At 40.7% G+C, this 18,669-nt stretch overlaps 1 protein-coding gene across 1 annotated transcript in view; it reads right to left on the bottom strand.

The window, feature by feature from the left end:
- Positions 1–18,669, bottom strand: part of LOC126188056 (kalirin) — a 2,181,516-nt gene that overhangs the window by 27,556 nt on the left and 2,135,291 nt on the right. The window contains exon 44 of the mRNA XM_049929493.1: positions 12,472–12,922. Within this exon, the coding sequence (XP_049785450.1) occupies positions 12,472–12,922 (451 nt within the window). The remainder of the gene's footprint in view (positions 1–12,471; positions 12,923–18,669) is intronic.

The raw sequence follows: 18,669 nt of genomic DNA, 5'->3' as shown, positions 1-18,669 counted from the left end.
GACAGCTCTACGTACAGCATCTACCATCAAGGTCTCATTCCTGTGTTATAAACTGCTTAAAATCTCAGACCCCTCGCAAGGACTAACACCTCAACCGATCGAACCTTGTGCCCCACCCAAACCATGAACCCCCACCTTCATCCAAGGATCCAAAAACCTAATCACCCCTGGCTATCCCATAGTTGTTGGCTTCAAATCACCCACCAAACATGTTCTGCCTTGATTGATCAACACCTGCAACCTATAGTACAAAGACTTCCACCCTCTATTAAAGTCTCTGTTTACCTAGACCATATGAAACCTGTGCCTGTCCCACTCCCACCACATCTTTCTTCCCAACATCCCCCATGTACATGGTGTATCTGCTTGTGAACTTTTCCTCAAATAGCCCACCTGATTCCAAACCTATGACATCCTTCCTGCTCATTTCAACCAACTTTATACTTACCATCAACTATTTTATATTTCAGGGGCAGACATACAAACAGATCAGGAGCATGGTAATGGGAACCATGATTGTTCCTTCCTACACCAACATTTCCACAGATTGCGTGGAGGGGGCTTTTGTGGGATCCATAAGCCTTCAGCTCCTGGTTTGGTTTATGTACTTTGATGACATCTTTCCCACATGGACTCAGGATGAGGCTTCCCTGTTAGATTTCTTGGAATCTCTAAATACAGTCTCCCAATTAAATATCACATGGTCCTTTTCCAAATCCCATGCCACTTTCCTTGATGTTGAGCTCATCCTTGCCGAGGGTCAGCTATACACTTCTGTTCACATTAAACCTGCTAACAAACAACAGTACTTACATATTGCCAGTTATCATCCTTTCCATGTCAAACATTTCCTCCTATACAGCCTTGATCCAAGGCAAATGTATTTACTCAGATACAGACATTTTATAGCAGTACACCACCATTCTCACTTCAGCATTCACAGGATGTAACTTCCCTACTAGCCTAGTTCAAAGCAGATTTCCTGGGTCATCTAAAAAAAAACAACTTTGGAGTACACCTCTTGTCACTCAGAATTATCCAGGTCTTGAATATATTAATTAGCTACTTTGACAAGGCTATGACTTCCTGTAATCATGCCCTGAAATGAGATCCACTAAATCTGACATGTTGCCCACCACACCTAGAATAGCTTTTCACTGCCCTCCCAATCTCTACAATATCACTGTCAAATCTTATGCTCCCTCTGCATCCATTTCCCTAGCCTATGGCTCCTACCCCTGTGACCAAACCCACTATAAGACATGCCCTGGGCTCTCTCCTATCACCACATATACCAGCCCAGTAACTGTCATAACAAATACTATCAACAGGACAGTCATCTGTGGAATCACACATGTTGTGTACCAGCTGTTACATAAACACTGTTTGGATTTTTCCATTGGCTTGACTGCCACCAAGTTAGGATGAATGGGCACAGGCAGAGGGTGTTTACTGGCAACACACAATATCCTGTTGCAGACCATGCTGTACATCATGACAGTCATGACTTCAGTACCTGTTTCACCACTTGTGCCATCAGGATTCTTCTTCCAGACACCAGTTTCTCAGAACCCTGCAAGTGGGACTGGTTTACAATATGTCCTTGGTTCTCAGCATCCACCAGGCCTTAATTTACACTACTTTCTTCTGTATCGGTATTTCTTCTCAGTAAATACTCCTTTCTCCATTCCATTTTAGTTCTCTATATCTTTTATTTTCTAAGCTATCCCCCCTCCCCCCTCCTGCATGTACCACTTAGCTTTCTACTCTCATTAACTCATACACAATGTTTAGTCAGTAATCTCTGTCTTGTGTGTTGCCATATCTTCCACCTTTAACCTCCCAGGTTCTCAAATTTCATCTAGTACGGTCCCAACAATCAGTTTTTCCCTCTCATCCCATGTGATAGGTCTTCCCTGTCCACAGTTCTCAGCAACTTTTCTGAACTCTCCCCATGTTCTAAGCCTCACCAGTCCTTTTCCTTTACTCCTCTTCATTCCCCTTCAACTCTTCTGCTTGAAGAGGGAGTCACTGATTCCAAAATCTTGCAAATTTCATTATTGTTTTATGTGTGTGTGTGTGTGTGTGTCTCTTGCTGCTGCTTGGTGACTAGATTTTTTATCTACGCAGTTAGATTATATAGTACATTCTTAGGTTGATCAACTAAGTTACATCTCTGGCCAGCCCACAGAACGAAGAAAAGATTAAGGTTCAATGTCCTGTTGCCAATGAAGTCATTAGGGATGCGGCACAAGTTCAGACTGGGAATGGATAGGGAAATAATTCGACACACCATTTTAAAGGAACTATCCCAGCATTTCATTAAGCACTTTAGGAATGTATTGCAAAAAGGTAAATCTGGATGACCGAATGATAATTTGAACTGCCATCCTCTAAAATACATTTTATGAACTATACAAAAGACTGCAGTATCAAGAGCACATCAAAACCTGACCCTCTGTACAAGAAAGATAACAATATTTAAATTAAGACATCATGGTTAACCACAATGGGTTCATATTCTGGAAGGCTACTGATCAAATCGCCATCTGACCCTGCGGATTCAGTTCGTCTGTGATGTGTCTGTATCATTTCGGGCAAACATCGGGACAGTTTCTTCGAGCAGCCATTGTCAATTCTATGTTTAATTGAGTTAGTGTTCCGGCACTTTTGACTTCAGTTCCAGCGAGACACTAAACACCAACCTCCTCCTTTCCAATAACACTTTCAATGTGTTCCAGCATACTGCTTTTAGGCCAGTACTAAATATGTCTTTTCAGCCACTCTTAGCAGCAGAAAACTCTGGATCTGTCTTCAAGCACATCCAATTTGTAGTACTGCTGCCATGTCTCATATAATCTCAAATTATAAATATATTAATTAGAACAGACTGCTGCCCACCACTTACAGCAGGCGCCGAGTGGCAGATAGGCACATTTAAAAGTAGTCTGTAGGAAGCTATCAGATTTCAGACAAAATCCTGCATCAGATGAAGCCATCAGAACCTGAATACCACTGTTCTACGCCAAGCTACTCATGAGCCACCAGAGGAATTCCTCCTAGCCTGCCAGAATCCCAAACCCATCACTTGGTTTATATTATTTGATGGCTTCTTCATAACCTGAACTGAGAGTGAGAACACCCTACCCACATTCCTCCACACCCTCAACACCTTCTTCCCCTTCACTTCACCTGTTCTTCCTCAGCACAATGAGTCATCTTCCTCGACATCAACACCTGCCTCCATGAGTACCTCCACCCACCTCAACACCTCCATTTCGACAGCTATACTCATTCCACCCGAATAAGCCCATTCTACAGCCAAATCACCAAATTTGCTGTGGTGAGCAGTACATCTCCAATTATACCAAGGGTCTTACTGAGACCTTTGTAAATTGAAATTACTCCCCTCTCCAGAAACAGATCTCCCACCCATTGTCTCCTCAGTCATCCACCATACCCACTGACTGGCCACATAGGAGTGCCACCTCACAGTACCAACCAGGACTGGAGCAACCGAATCATGTTCTCTCCCAGGGTTTCAAAGGCCTTTCATTGTGCCCTGAAATGAGAAATATCCTCTCCACCCCTCCTGCAGTGGTATTCTGCTACCCACTAAACCTACGCAATACCCTTGTCCTTATCTATTCCACCATTGCTCCCAACCTCTTGCACCTGGGCTTCTATTGTTGCAAAAGACACAGATGCAAGACTTGTCCCATACATCTTTCCATTACCACCTACTCTAGTTCTGTCACAGGCATTTCCTATCCCATCAAAGGCAGGCCCACCTGTGAAATCAGCCATGCAGTTTACAATCAACTTAGCTGCAACCACTGTGCAACATTATTAAATGTGACTGTCTATCACTTAGTGCATCCTCTACGTGGTGAGTAGCAGCCTATTCTAATTCATATTGTTATTCCACTCTGGATTTTCAATTGTTTGAATCTCAAAATATACTGTTATATATTACATGAATGTGTATCCTAGAATTATAGCAATTTATTACCTAAATAAATCGTCATGCTTCTTTCTATATGATGCTATATTGAAATGAGAGCAGCTGCTACAAGCATTGTAAAAAATACAGAAACACCTCAAGAAATGCATGCCTGAACATGCATTTGACCATGACCGGAACCTGTGCAATGTCCTCAAAATGTTGCAAGTGTCAGTCATGATCAGAACAGTGTTCTGTGTAGTTGAAAGTGCATTATGTCAGCAGTAAACTGTGGCAGAAGCTTCCATAACCAAGATAGCTGAAATGTTTGGTATTTCAAGAGTCACTGTGTGGAAGAACTTCACTGCATGCAGGAAAGTGGAGAAACATCATCCACTAAGTCACAATGTGGATGAAAGTCTGTGTTGAGTGATCATGACAGAAGGTCACTGAAGAGACCTGTGATGAAAAATAATAGGATAACAGCTGGAAAAGTTACTGCAGAACTGAATATTACACTTGTGATCAGTGTCACCACCAAAATAATATGAAGGGTGTTCTATAAGCAGGGAACTGCAGGGCAAGCTGGTATTCCAAAACCACTCAACAGCTTGGAAATGCACAATACAGGTAAATGTGGTGCAGAATCTATAAAACCTGGACTATGGACCAATGGAAGAAAGTCATTTGGTTGGATGTGTATTGTTACACACTGTTTACAACTTCTGGCAGAGTTTACATCCCACAGTGACACATGGCATGGACTGGTGATTATTTGGGCAGCCATAACATAGTATTTCATGGATCCCATGGTGGCTCTGCAAGGGCACACTACTGCCAAGGATTAAGTGACCATTTTGGCTGGTCAGGTCCGTCCCATGGCACAATGTTTTTACCCAATGGTGATGCTAACTTCCAAGGCAACAGGGGTCCTATTCACTGCTCTCATTATCCAGGACTGGTTTTATGAACTCAAGGATGAATTACATAGCATCTCCCCTGGTTACTACAGTCAGTGATGATGATGATGTTTGGTTTGTGGGGCGCTCAACTGCGTGGTTATCAGCGCCCGTACAATTACCCAATCTTTGCTCAGTCCAATTTCGCCACTTTCCTGGATGATGATGAAATGATGAGGACAACACAAACACCCAGTCATCTCGAGGCAGGTGAAAATCCCTGACCCCGCCGGGAATCGAACCCGGGACCCCGTGCTCGGGAACTGAGAACGCTACCGCGAGACCACGAGCGGCGGACCTCTACAGTCAGTGAGTCTTTGTGGTCGACTTTGGTGAGAAGGGTCCATGACTGCTATCCACCTCCACCACTGTTACTTGAACTTGCCACTATTCTGCAGGAAGAATGATGTAAGATTCCCCTGAAAACCATAAAGGACCTGTATTTATCCCTCCAAAGATGACTGGAAGCAGTTTTGAATGCCAATGGGTTTTATAAATCATATTACACATGGTAACGAGTTGTGTTTTTGGTGTTTTCATTTTTTTTGTCCAACCCTTGAACAAGCTTGGTACTAAATACCCAAGTTAAAAGTGAATATCTATCAGTGCTGATGTATTCAAGGGTAATGGAAATCTCATATAAAACAAAAATCTTTTACCACAAAACCAGGGTTTTACTTTTTGAAGGTTCTTGTGACTTGGATTCTCTTCACTGCCAGTTTTATGTATAAGAATTACACAATCATACAGATGATTACAATTTCAGAGAAACTGGATGACTTATTCAAAAGAAAGAGCTTCATAAATTGGACAAGTAAATAAAACACTGGTCTACCTCTAGCTCTTATGCAAGCAGTTACTCGGCTTGATAAAATTGTTGGATATCCTCCAGAGGGATATTTGGCCAAATTACGTCACATTGGCACATTAGATCACCAAAATCCCGAGCTCTTTGTAGGGCCCTACCCATAATGCCACGAATGTTCTCAGCTGGGTTGAGTTGTGGTGGCCTAAGTGGGCAAGGTAAGGTTTGGTAAGCATGAGGACAAGCAGTGGGATTTTTTGCCATGTGTGGGCAGACACTATCTTGCTGAAATGTAAGCCCAGGATGGCTTGCCATGAAGGTCACCAAAATGGGACGATCATTGATGTGCTGCTGTGTTGTAAAGGGGGAATGCTATGAAATGAAACGGCACCACAGACTGTGACTCCTGGTTGTTGGGCCGGATGACTGGCAAAGACAGGATAGTATGCCACCACTGTCCAGGAAATTTCCAGACACATCTTCGCTAGTTGTAGGGCTCAGTTCAAAGCAGGACTTATCACTGAAGATGATTCTACTCCAGTCAACGATATTCTGGTTTGAATGTGCCCACACCACCGCAAATGGGCTTGTTGGTGTACAGAGGTCAATGGAAGTTGATGTAAGGGGCAACGTGAGCTCAGCCCCTATCTGTGAGCCACCTGTTAATAACCCAAGTTGTGATCACTGAAGCACAAGTTGCACATTGGATCAATGATGATGATGATGAATCCGGAGCTCTGAGTGCCTCTCTGATGATTGCTCAGTCCTCTTGTTCTGTCATCTCTCTATGTTGACTGCTTCCGACTTGACGCTGTATTTGGCCATGGTTCATACATACTTGCCAACATCATCGACTAGCTGCATGCTCTTATTCCAATGTTGAATGATTTGCCAACCAATCCAACCAGCTTCTCTGAGCCCAACTAAACGTCCCCTCTCAAATGCTCTGATATCTGCATATATCATTCACGTGTCTGTCTGTGACGCATAGTTACTGTCCAGTTGAGTACATGGAATGAAATTCACAGACTTTTGCCCTGGGTACCACTCTTGCCAGCTGTGTGGTGAAATTGTGCTGCAGCAACACATATTCATCCACTGGCCACCAAAGTTTACAGTTTTGCATTTGCTGTTGATACCTGTACGAACACCAGTTTGCATAACTCCTTCATGACGTGTCTTTTTTTTTTTCTTTTCTTTTTTTTTCCTTGCAGTGTCTATTCTTAATTTGGGTGAATTAGTATTATTTATGCATGCAACCATTCAAATACCTTAACTTTTAAGCAATAACATTATGTATAAATCCATTCAAAATACACTCCTGGAAATTGAAATAAGAACACCGTGAATTCATTGTCACAGGAAGGGGAAACTTTATTGACACATTCCTGGGGTCAGATACATCACATGATCACACTGACAGGACCACAGACACATAGACACAGGCAACAGAGCATGCACAATGTCGGCACTAGTACAGTGTATATCCACCTTTCGCAGCAATGCAGGCTGCTATTCTCCCATGGAGACGATCGTAGAGATGCTGGATGTAGTCCTGTGGAACGGCTTGCCATGCCATTTCCACCTGGCGCCTCAGTTGGACCAGCGTTCGTGCTGGACGTGCAGACCGCGTGAGACGACGCTTCATCCAGTCCCAAACATGCTCAATGGGGGACAGATCCGGAGATCTTGCTGGCCAGGGTAGTTGACTTACACCTTCTAGAGCACGTTGGGTGGCACGGGATACATGCGGACGTGCATTGTCCTGTTGGAACAGCAAGTTCCCTTGCCGGTCTAGGAATGGTAGAACGATGGGTTCGATGACGGTTTGGATGTACCGTGCACTATTCAGTGTCCCCTCGACGATCACCAGTGGTGTACGGCCAGTGTAGGAGATCGCTCCCCACACCATGATGCCGGGTGTTGGCCCTGTGTGCCTCGGTCGTATGCAGTCCTGATTGTGGCGCTCACCTGCACGGCGCCAAACACGCATACGACCATCATTGGCACCAAGGCAGAAGCGACTCTCATCGCTGAAGTCGACACGTGTTGAGCAATTCGGCGGTACGTCCACCCGGCCTCCCGCATGCCCACTATACGCCCTCGCTCAAAGTCCATCAACTGCACATACGGTTCACGTCCACGCTGTCGCGGCATGCTACCAGTGTTAAAGACTGCGATGGAGCTCCGTATGCCACGGCAAACTGGCTGACACTGACGGCGGCGGTGCACAAATGCTGCGCAGCTAGCGCCATTCGACGGCCAACACCGCGGTTCCTGGTGTGTCCGCTGTGCCGTGCGTGTGATCATTGCTTGTACAGCCCTCTCGCAGTGTCCGGAGCAAGTATGGTGGGTCTGACACACCGGTGTCAATGTGTTCTTTTTTCCATTTCCAGGAGTGTACTTCCTTCAATGTAATCACCATGTGAAACTAGACAGAAAAAGTGTGTGTGTGTGTTTGTGTGTGTGTGTGTGTGTGTGTGTGTGTGTGTGTGTGTGTGTCAGAGAGAGAGAGAGAGAGAGAGAGAGAGAGAGAGAGAGAGAGAGAGAGAGAGTGATGGTTTGATGCATAAAGCTTTTCACTGCCAACTGAGAATTGTCTTGTTGGAATGGTGAGAAGTGCAGCACGCAGTCCCTGATCCTAATATTATCTGCCAGGCTCCTGAGTTTACTTCAAACCATCCTCCCGCCTTACAGAATGAGAGTGTGAGACTGTTGATGGCGATGTTTTCAGCATTAGGGGATCTGCAGTTCATTGTTCTTCTTAGCCATTTTCAACAGGAGTAAGTTATGTATCATTAATTTGTTTTACTCTCTTTCCCCCACTTCACATCATCCAACATAACCACACTATTACGCTACATGAATGCTTATTGACGTGCAGATACAAGCTAGACGCATCGCTCACACATGAGGAGAAGGCAACTGCAAACCAGTTTTACAAATATGTGCCAACAACAACAATGCAGAGCATCTGCAGTAGCTCAGTGATGAGAATGAGATTTGCCTTTTAATTTTTAAAAGAGTGAAATACATACGGAAGGAAGTATACCCAAGGATAGGTTATGACTCTTCAGAACATCTTTTAATCAAAGAATATCAGGAAGTGACTGGCTACTGTTTTCTTCATTGTATTAACACCAAGCAGTATGTAGAACTATGGAAGGAACATTTTTACTTTCTGAAATTTTTTGGCAGATTTAAACAGTATGCCAGACTGGGACTCCAAACTGAGGCCTTCACATTTTGCAGGCAAGTGCTCTGCCGACAGCTATCCAAGCTCGGCTCATGATCCGTCCTTACAGCTTTACTTCCTCTGGTACCTTATTTCCTATTTTCCTACCTTTAACTTGTTAATTGTTTATGAGCCATTTATTACTGGTTTCTATTTCTGGAACAGGTAATGTAATAAATGGTATTTATTTCAGCATGTATGTTTTGTTCTCCAACTCTATGTTTTTTTTTTTTTGATACCATGCAACATTAACAATTTTACTAAAATTTATGTTGTAACATAATACTCAGATTTGCATATTGTCTATGGGGAACACAATGACCATCTTGTGACAATTTTTATTTTTTTTATTTTTCAGGCTTGGATCACACTAGTAGTTACAGTACTGGTTTCAAATTCCTTGGAAGTCATCGTCAGATGATCTGACTATGTTACTATGTAACTCATCAACTGAACAGAGCTATCAATATCTTTTGCAACTTGTATTATTCATGTGTGTCGCGTGTAGTGCAGTTTCATTAGTTATCACAAGAGAGTTTTCTGCAGCTAGCTGTAATATGAGTGTAAAGTACTTACCTGGAAGTGTGTAATCTTCAGCCCAAAATTAATGTTTGAATGTCTCCAATCCTATGCAAAACAATATTTGAACCTATGTACACAGACTGAAGTTGTGAGTTAAAATTTGTACAAAGACTGCGCATCAAACCTGTGTCCCCTGTTTACTAGGCAGGAGAGTTAGCCACTAAACCACTATGGCACAGTTTGCACAATTGCATGAATTACCTGGACATGCTTCCGATATGGATCCAAATTCTTACTGCCACCCTAGTCTACTTTAAATGCCTCCTTACACATGAACAGAATTGCCGAGGCTCTCCATGTTTTGGAATAGCACCTCAGCATAGAGCATGCTATTCCAGAACATGAAGAGATTGACACTTCTGTTTATGTGTAAGGGGGAATTTAAAGTAGACAGGGTTGGCAATGAGAATCTGGATTGAGGAGGGATTCATGCCAGGGTAATCCATGGAATTGCGTGAACTGCTGTGCCAAAGTGGCTTAGTAGCTAATGCATATGCCTAGTACACGGGAGACCAGGGTTTGATTCCCGATCTTGGTACCAATTTTCACTCACTGTGTGAGATCAGTGAAAGTCTCTGAAATTTCATTTGTATAAGCTCCTGCAGCTCTGTTTCAGGCTGGATGCCCCATTTATGTTTGATGCTGACGTGCTATTCCAGAATACAGAGTGTCTCAGCAGGGCTGTTTGTGTGTAAGGGGGAATTTAATGTAGACTGGGGCAGCAGTAAGAATGTAGATTGAGGAGGGAGGTGTGCCAGGGTAATTTGTGTAGTTGTGTAAATGCTGTGCCAAGGTGGCCTAGTGGCTAGCACACCTGTCTAGTAAGCAGGAGACCTGGGTTGGATTCCCAGCATTTGTACAAATTTTCACTTGCCGCTTGAGTCTCTATACATACATAAAATCATATCTGTATGACACCAGTAAAGACTGTGAAATTATGTCACTTCATTTGAATATTTGAAACAATATCAAGTATTAATTTAAGTGCCTTAAGTACAATCACTGTCATTCAAGTGGTATGAGTTTCATGCAGTAGATGCATTAGACATACTTCAATTCAAAGGAAGTAAAATTCCTTTTGCTTCATCTAACATTAAGTAAAAAAAACTGTAATTACTACTAAAACTAATACTTTTAGAGCAAATTATTTGTGTTAGTAGATGGATACACTATTTATACTTTTCCTATTTCCAAAACCAGAACTTTCAAAGAGAAGAAGGTATGCATATTTTATATTTCTTATAAAAAGAATGGTGTAAAATAACCTTCAGTATTGAAACTTCCTGGCAGATTAAAACTGTGTGCCGGACCCAGACTCGAACTCAGGACCTTTTAATTTTGCGGGCAAGTGCTCTACCATCTGAGCTATCCAAGCACAACTCACGCCCCGTCCTCACAGCTTTACTTCTGCCAGTACCTCGTCTCCTACCTTCCAAACTTTACAGAAGCTCTCCTGCGAACCTCCAGAACTATCACTCCTGAAAGAAAGGATATTGCGGAAACATGGCTTAGCCACAGCCTTGGGGATATTTCCAGAATGAGAATTCCACTCTGCAGCAGAGTGTACTCTGATATGAAACTTCCTGGCAGGTTAAAACTGGGTGCCAGACCAAGACTCGAACTCGGGACCTATGAATTTCGCGGGCAAGTGCTCTACAATCTGAGGTACCCAAGCTCAATTCAGATGGTAGAGCACTTGCCTGTGAAATTCAAAGGTCCCGAGTTCGAGTCTCGGTCCAGCACACGGTTTTTATCTGCCAGGAAGTTTAATATCAGCACACACTCGGCTGCAGAGTGGAATTCTCATTCTGGAAACATCCCCAAAGCTGTGGCTAAGCCATGCCTCCTCAATATCCTTTCTTTCAGGAGTGCTAGTTCTGCAGGTTCACAGGAGAGCTTCTGTAAAGTTTGGAAGGTAGGAGACGAGGTACTGGCAGAAGTAGAGCTGTGAGAACAGGGCGTGAGTCGTGCCTGGGTAGCTCAGATGGTAGAGCACTTGCCCGGGAAAGGCAATGGTCCTGAGTTAAGAGTCTCGGTCCGGCACACAGATTTAATCTGCCAGGAAGTTTCATATCAGTGCACACTCCACTGCAGAGTGGAAATCTCATACCTTCAGTATTGCTTTTCTTTAGCGGGTTCAATAACAGTTTTGTTAACAATCTTTTATAGCCTTATAATTTTCAATAAGATCCCCCCCTCCCCCCCCCCCTCTCTCTCTCTCCTCTCCCTCCCACCCTCTGCTTTCTGTCCTTTGTATCCCTCTCCTTCATCACCATCTTATCCTCTCTTCATGTTTGTAATTTTTATCTCCAACAACTTTGCTAAATTTCTCATTTATGGTTGCTCATCATCTGGCTGTTTTGGCACATCTTGCTGCTTCTCTCTCAATTTAAATACTGATGTTACTGATAACCTCATTTTTAGTTTTTTACATTTTTCCTGTTCACTTGTCTCCAGCTGCTTCTTGTGTTGTTGCAGCCAGTCCTGCATAGTATACTTACTTTTAGCCACACACATTCTTGCTTCTCTACTCTTCCTTTCTATGTGTAACCTGCATCACCCTATTCCACTTCCCATTATCCAAGCTACTCACCCACTTAGATCACATACTCTTCAGTTGCAGAAATGTTTGCAAGAGTGGCCTTCCATTACCTCCTCTCTTGAGAAAAAACTGATTAAGTTATAAAAAAATTATAACATTTCACTTATTCATGAGTTGATCTATGATGTGAGTAATGATCTACATTTCCAAAGTTAGTATATATTCTACACTACATGTATCAGTTGATGTTACTAATATCCCATAAAATTGTAGGTAATTGGTTAGTGGTGGTTAAGGTGAGTAATTGTCACAGAATTTCATGCAGAAGTTTATAAAGGAAAATGGGTGCTCGGAAGTCAGTCCAGATTAGAAGGTATTCACAGAAATGTTGCCTTTGTTTCTTACCAGATTGGGTGTGCCTGCTTCAGACCACCTCCTTGCAATGCCTTTATCAGTGCCAGAACCTGTGTATGGACTTGAAGGCTTGACACTGTTCCATTCACACTCACTGTAGCAAGCCACATCACTTTTAGTCCGTGAACGTAGTGTGTTGCGAAAACCTTCCAAAAAGTTCAACTTCATTTTTGTGGGGCTCTGAGTTCTGTTACTCTTGTCTGAACAGTGGCTTTCATCTGCACTTGAAGTAAAGCTCCTTTGATCGCTATCATAGATTGCTTTGCTGGGCACAGAATAAGCATCAAGAAGAGCAGAAGCTGCAGTGCTGGGACAAGGAAGAGAAGCAGAGTCATCAAAATTCTTATAAGCTCTTCCATTTTCCTTTTCTGTACTTGATGCAGGGTGTGACAAGCTCTTCCTTAATGGAGGGGCCCAAACTGAACTCAGTTCTGGAGCAGAGCTAAGAAGAAACCAAGAAGGGAGAAACAAAAAATAAATAAAACAGTGATTAAACATAAAACAGAGCATGCAAAAGATACATGTAAAGCATGCAAACATATATCAATAAAAGGGCAGGTGCAAAGGCAAAATGAATATGCAAGGAAGTCAGCTGCCAATACCAAAAATTATAAAAGATAAAGTAGCCAGCAGAATGTGAGGAAAATTTCATTTGCACATAACATGGTAATAAAGTTTATATGCTGGATACATTACATTTACTTTCAGCCACTAGTCAATTAAAAATTATTTGTTTATTGGTGGTTGCATGTCCCTCTTTTGTTATTAATAACAGAAATTTTAAGAAATTAAATTATTTCTTGACACTTAAGCAGGTAGTATGAAAAATTGTAAGGAATAGCAAGTAAGTGCTCTTTTTGGTAAACCGTAAAGTGAAGTGAAGTATTTCTTTCCCACAGAAGCACCCAGTGAAGATTATTCATATCAAAAATTGAAAGTAATATATGCACGCACTTCTTGCCTACAGTATACAATATACAGTAGGTATATATACCTTAACACAGCTAGCTGCCAGTCTTTTGTTAAGAACTCTCCACTGTAGGCAAATTGAGCACATTTTTTGCAAATCATTTATTCATTATATTCAGATATGTGTATTACACAGATGGTGTCACTCCTCATTAAGTTTCTCATTAATTTTTATGTTCTTGAAAACATTTATCCACAGAATATATTCCAAGCAAGCTATTTTGCCCAATGTTACAGACAAAGACAACAATGTCATCTTCAGCACAGAAGGAGACCTTTGGAACAGCATAGATGGTGTGGCAATCCATCCTCTGTGGGGTTAATTAGAAGAGGGATCTTCAAAGGCTAACCAGATAAACCCCAACAGAAAAATCCTCATCCAGGTTATGCCTAGCAAATCAACAGTTGAGTATAAATATATTGCTTTCAACTGTATAACAAGCCTTATTTAATACTACTGTTCGATACATATCTCTCCAGTAGCGCTGTGTAATTAACAAGGCAGATTTGAGCAAGTTACAAACAAGTGAAATTAAGTTTCTGCAATCAACATTGTGGAATGCTAGAAGAGATAAAATAAGAATGAATACATCACAAGAGTGTTGCAAGTGGATGTGTCAATGACAGAGAGACTGAGTACTACATATCTCACATGGTTTGTACATGTGAAGAGGGTGACAGTAACTGCCTGCCAAAACAATACTTGGAGAGAAACGTGCAGGGGAAAAGGCCAATAGGACAACCCAGAGAAAGACGGCTGGATCTGGAGACCAGAAAAGAAAACTGAGAAACTGCTTTAAGAGAAGAAGTGTATCAAGATACAGCAAAATGGAAGTAAATTGCTCATAAGCTCCCTACCTGGCTTGCTGGAAGGATATGAAGATGATGATGATGATGATGACACGTCTTTCCAATACATCTGCTCTGTATACCGTGCCAAAAAAGGGGTCAAATTCAGCACCACTAAATTAGCATTTTCCTCTTATTATGAAATTCCATTTCTTTATCCTTCTGTCTTTGTTATGAAGTTAATTGTTGATCTTACTTGACAATATCCAGCCTTTGAAATGTACTAACTCAATTAACTATCTATTCTTTTTTGCTTCAAGAAAATCTTCTGCATACAAATATGATGAAATACAGAAAAGAAATCCACCAGGACCAATTGAAAAGTGCAGAACAGCACACAAGTGTGAACCATCTCCAGCTTTCAGAAATTTACTACAGCACCAAGGAGCATACACTATGGGGGACTCATCACTTTACTGTTAACTGCACTTCAGATATTCCCACTGAAGAACCTGGTAAATGACTGCTTCTAGTTTGCTTCATACAATGTTATGTTGTTATTGTTTTCTTCTTCTTTCTTCTTGTTTTACTTCAGAACCAAGCATTTCTCCTGAATGAGTTACAAAGTGAAATTAAAGCACTGAAACATCCTCATAGCTAGGAGGAGCGGATGTAGTTCATCAAAAACCCAAAATCAGGAATGATCATTTGTAACTGGCATATCCACCCAGTTTGCCTTGAAGTACACAACACTCTACATACCTCTTCCCAAATACCATTACTAATTATAGCTCATCCTCTCCACTGCTGCATTTGTGTTATCTCTGCTAATCTTCTGTTCTGGATCTCTGTTATCAACTAACTGCACCTTTTTAGTTATTAAAATTAACAAACATTTCTTTTAATACTTTTAATTCCACTGTACAATTTTATTTCTGGAAGGTGTCTTCATAACATGAAGCAGAATTGGCATCAACCTTCATTTGTGCCTCTGGTCTAACAAGAACTCTTCATTAATATGCGCAGATACTGTTATTTTATGGCTTGTATTTATGAGTGCACAAGGCTTTAATACAAGCACTGGTGATGGTCACAAAGTGATTGAAATAGATTTGCAGTAGAAATAAAGGTTTCTATTTCAGCAACCAATGCGACCTTCCTTTCATAATTAAAAGTGAGAGTATTTTGCACGCATTTATTTTACTTCATTGATCTTGTTCTCTCTCAATCACAGAACTTATATTCCACACAGGAAGTGATCTGTGATGTTACTCTGTTACTTGTCCATCATATTCATAATTTTTAGTTATCTACATTTCTCCAAACAACTTCAGGACACCTTTTTTAATTATGGCGTTAAACCCATTTTCCCATTGAGTCATCTGCTCCACTTGTACACTTACATACATCTGATGAAGGTGCAGGTATTAGCACATTTTTAGTTTTTAATGGAACATAATGTGTATAGATATGCATGTAGGTGTTGACACAATCATTTGCAGGATTTGATGTGGAGGTAGAATGATGAATGGGCTGGTGGAAAAACCAACTATTAACATCAATCTGAGCGTTTTATCACAACGAGGCCTTTCCAGGAAATACAACACCAAATAATGACTTGAGAGGGCTAAAAACAGAAGGCTGTAGTTCATCATTCATGTACATAAACAAAATTGATTCTTAGTGGCTATCCAGAACAGTCAAGCTCATCTGATGCACAAGCCTAATAAAGCCAACTGACTCACTCCTCACCAATCTACGCATTCTCATTTTGAGCTGTTCTGTACATTGTCTTATTTAAGCAAGCTTGACATGAGACTTGTGAATTACCTTATCTTACATTCTTGGTTTCTTCTCTCCCTTAAAGTATGCGCTCTCAAACTGAGTTTCTACATTTGGATATTCATTAATATCAACAATCAACAGAACATAAACAATGGTTAGAATATGTGTCCCAGTTTATTGTGAGAAGAGCCTGTTTAAAAAAATTTTTAATGATTTTCTTCTTATTATTTTTCAGGACATTCAGCTGAGCTTATAAATATATTAACAACAGTAGTAAAAGAGAAATGATCATTCTTTCTCGTAATTAACACAGAATTTTTAGCTTCTTGTATGGTGTCCCTAAATTTATTAGTGCAAATGATGGGATAGACACCGCTAATCTTCTTTCAAATACTTGCCCATTGTGAACTTAGCACTTTGTGCATAATGACATTGTGATCAATGAGATATGAAACCCTGAGCTACTTTTTAACTCTATGAATTACACTATTCACATTGTCAACTTTACCACAATTTTTTCCTATTGCTCAGATGAAAAGCTGTGAGACAGCAAGGCAACAATAAATCCATAGAGTTCTTCATTATTCTCCTTCTCGAGTATAGAGAGAGAGCACTTGCAGCAAGATGGCCTGCCTGATGCCATTTGAATTTAAATGAGAAATTACACCATCCACCCAAGTTCAATGACTTTTGAAGAAGAGTCTGGATACAAAAACTTCTACAGCTTCACTACAATTAAACTCTCTGCACTATCTGAGTATAATTCATTTCTTAAATTTCTCATTTGCTTCTTTTATTCCAAAGTTTTGTTACCAATACTTTTAGATCATTCTCTACTCTGAGAAATCTTTACAGTTGCCTCATTATGGAAATTTTATGGTACTGACAACATGCAATTTGGTAGAGCACAAGAAAGGGTACTGCCAGCTGTCTATGCACTTTTCCACCATTAACATGCAGCTACAGCTGTTATAGAAAGAGTATGTATTGTGATTGTTGCATATACAGACTGGTGCATGCTACATCTAATTCATGTATGGATGACTTAAAACTCTGAATTATTGTCATCTGCTTTCTGTTAATTGCTTCCATAAAATATCCTACTTTGCTGTTGAACTTTTAACGTATCATCTGTTTTGAATTTTCTATTACATGCTACTTGTTTATTTAATTCCTTTGATTGCCCTTCCCTAATGTCTCACAGAAGCTGAAGCTATTATACCCAAATATCTTGATCTTGTTTTGTTTACTCTGAAATCAACATGTCCAAAAAGAAGAAATTTTAGAGTATATGGAAAAGTAGGAACACAATACTGAGGAAAAAACAAGAACAATAAATTATTTTTGTACGCACAAGTGTCTTAATATTTAATAGATAGTGTCTTCCAGAAGTGAAAAATACTGTTACACAGTCCAATTTGAATTGGGTCATTGTTATATTTTAAAGAATTTTGCAAAAGAAGACAGCCAATGAAAGGCAGTGAACAAAAGCCCAGAAACAATTTATGACAATGAGAACCATATGACAATTACATTGTTGATAGGACAGGGTTGTCATTCAGTTTTCTCAAGGGCATACTAACAGTAAGAAGAACTCTTACAGTGGAATCAAAACTCCAAAGAAGAAATTCACTGCAGTGTTTTGTGTGAAGAGAAACTGTATCTGAGCAGCAAAGTCTTTCTACTGAGGTGCTCATGCACAGGACAGTTCATTTCTGCAAGAAGTTGTATTCATCCCTTGTATGGTCAAATGCTTTGACATTACCCAGTTCCCTGATCTTAGAACATTGGAAATAGACAGACAGTAAGTTTCTCCTATCAAAACTTAGCTGTTACCTGCCAGATGCAGAAACAAAGAATAAAACAGTAAATGAGAAATAATTTTTTCTGAGTTTTGTGGCTACCTGCCCCAAAGTTTTTCCCAGAACAGGTAGTGTGTGCAAGAAAGGAATGAGGACATAGAAATCAAGACTGAAATACCTAAGTTTTCAAGAGTAAAAAATTCACTGATGAAAATCAGTCTTATTTTTCACATACGCTCAGTTTTGAGACTGCACCACAATTGCAGTGACATTGTTAACACAAATCTGTTTTTCAGACCAGGTTACAAGGATTGTCATGAAATAAGGAAGTAGTAGGCAAGAGTTATTGTTATGGGGACTAAGGATCCATAATTCCACCACCTCTACACCTTTGTATTTCAAATTCTTGTATAAAGCAATATACTGATGTTTCACAGTTACAATTAAAATTAACAGGCTGCTCCTGGCAACCAGAGGCAGTGGTCATGTCTGAGATGTGTGTGTGTGTGTGTGTGTGTGTGTGTGTGTGTGTGTGTGTTGTTGTTGTGTTGTGTTTGTGCGCGCGAATGTGCATGTGTGTATGTTGTCTGCATTGGAAGAAAGCCTTCTGGCCGATAGCTTACATGTTTAGTAGTCTTTTTGTTGTCCTGTCTGCGACTCAACATCTCCACTATGTGATGAGTAGCGATATTTCTTTTTCATATATATTTTTAGTGGCACTTGACCATTAAGATGCAAATTTAATTTTTAAATTAAGTGAATGGTGATGAATACAAGAAAACTTTGTTTAATGGGATCCTTGAAGTTCAACTTACACCACAACCACATCTTTTTTATAAATGCA

This window comes from Schistocerca cancellata, chromosome 5 (assembly GCF_023864275.1).
Source record: "Schistocerca cancellata isolate TAMUIC-IGC-003103 chromosome 5, iqSchCanc2.1, whole genome shotgun sequence".
Classification (NCBI taxonomy): domain Eukaryota; kingdom Metazoa; phylum Arthropoda; class Insecta; order Orthoptera; family Acrididae; genus Schistocerca; species Schistocerca cancellata.
Note: the sequence above shows the minus strand (reverse complement) of the source record. Positions and strands in the feature narration are given on the sequence as shown.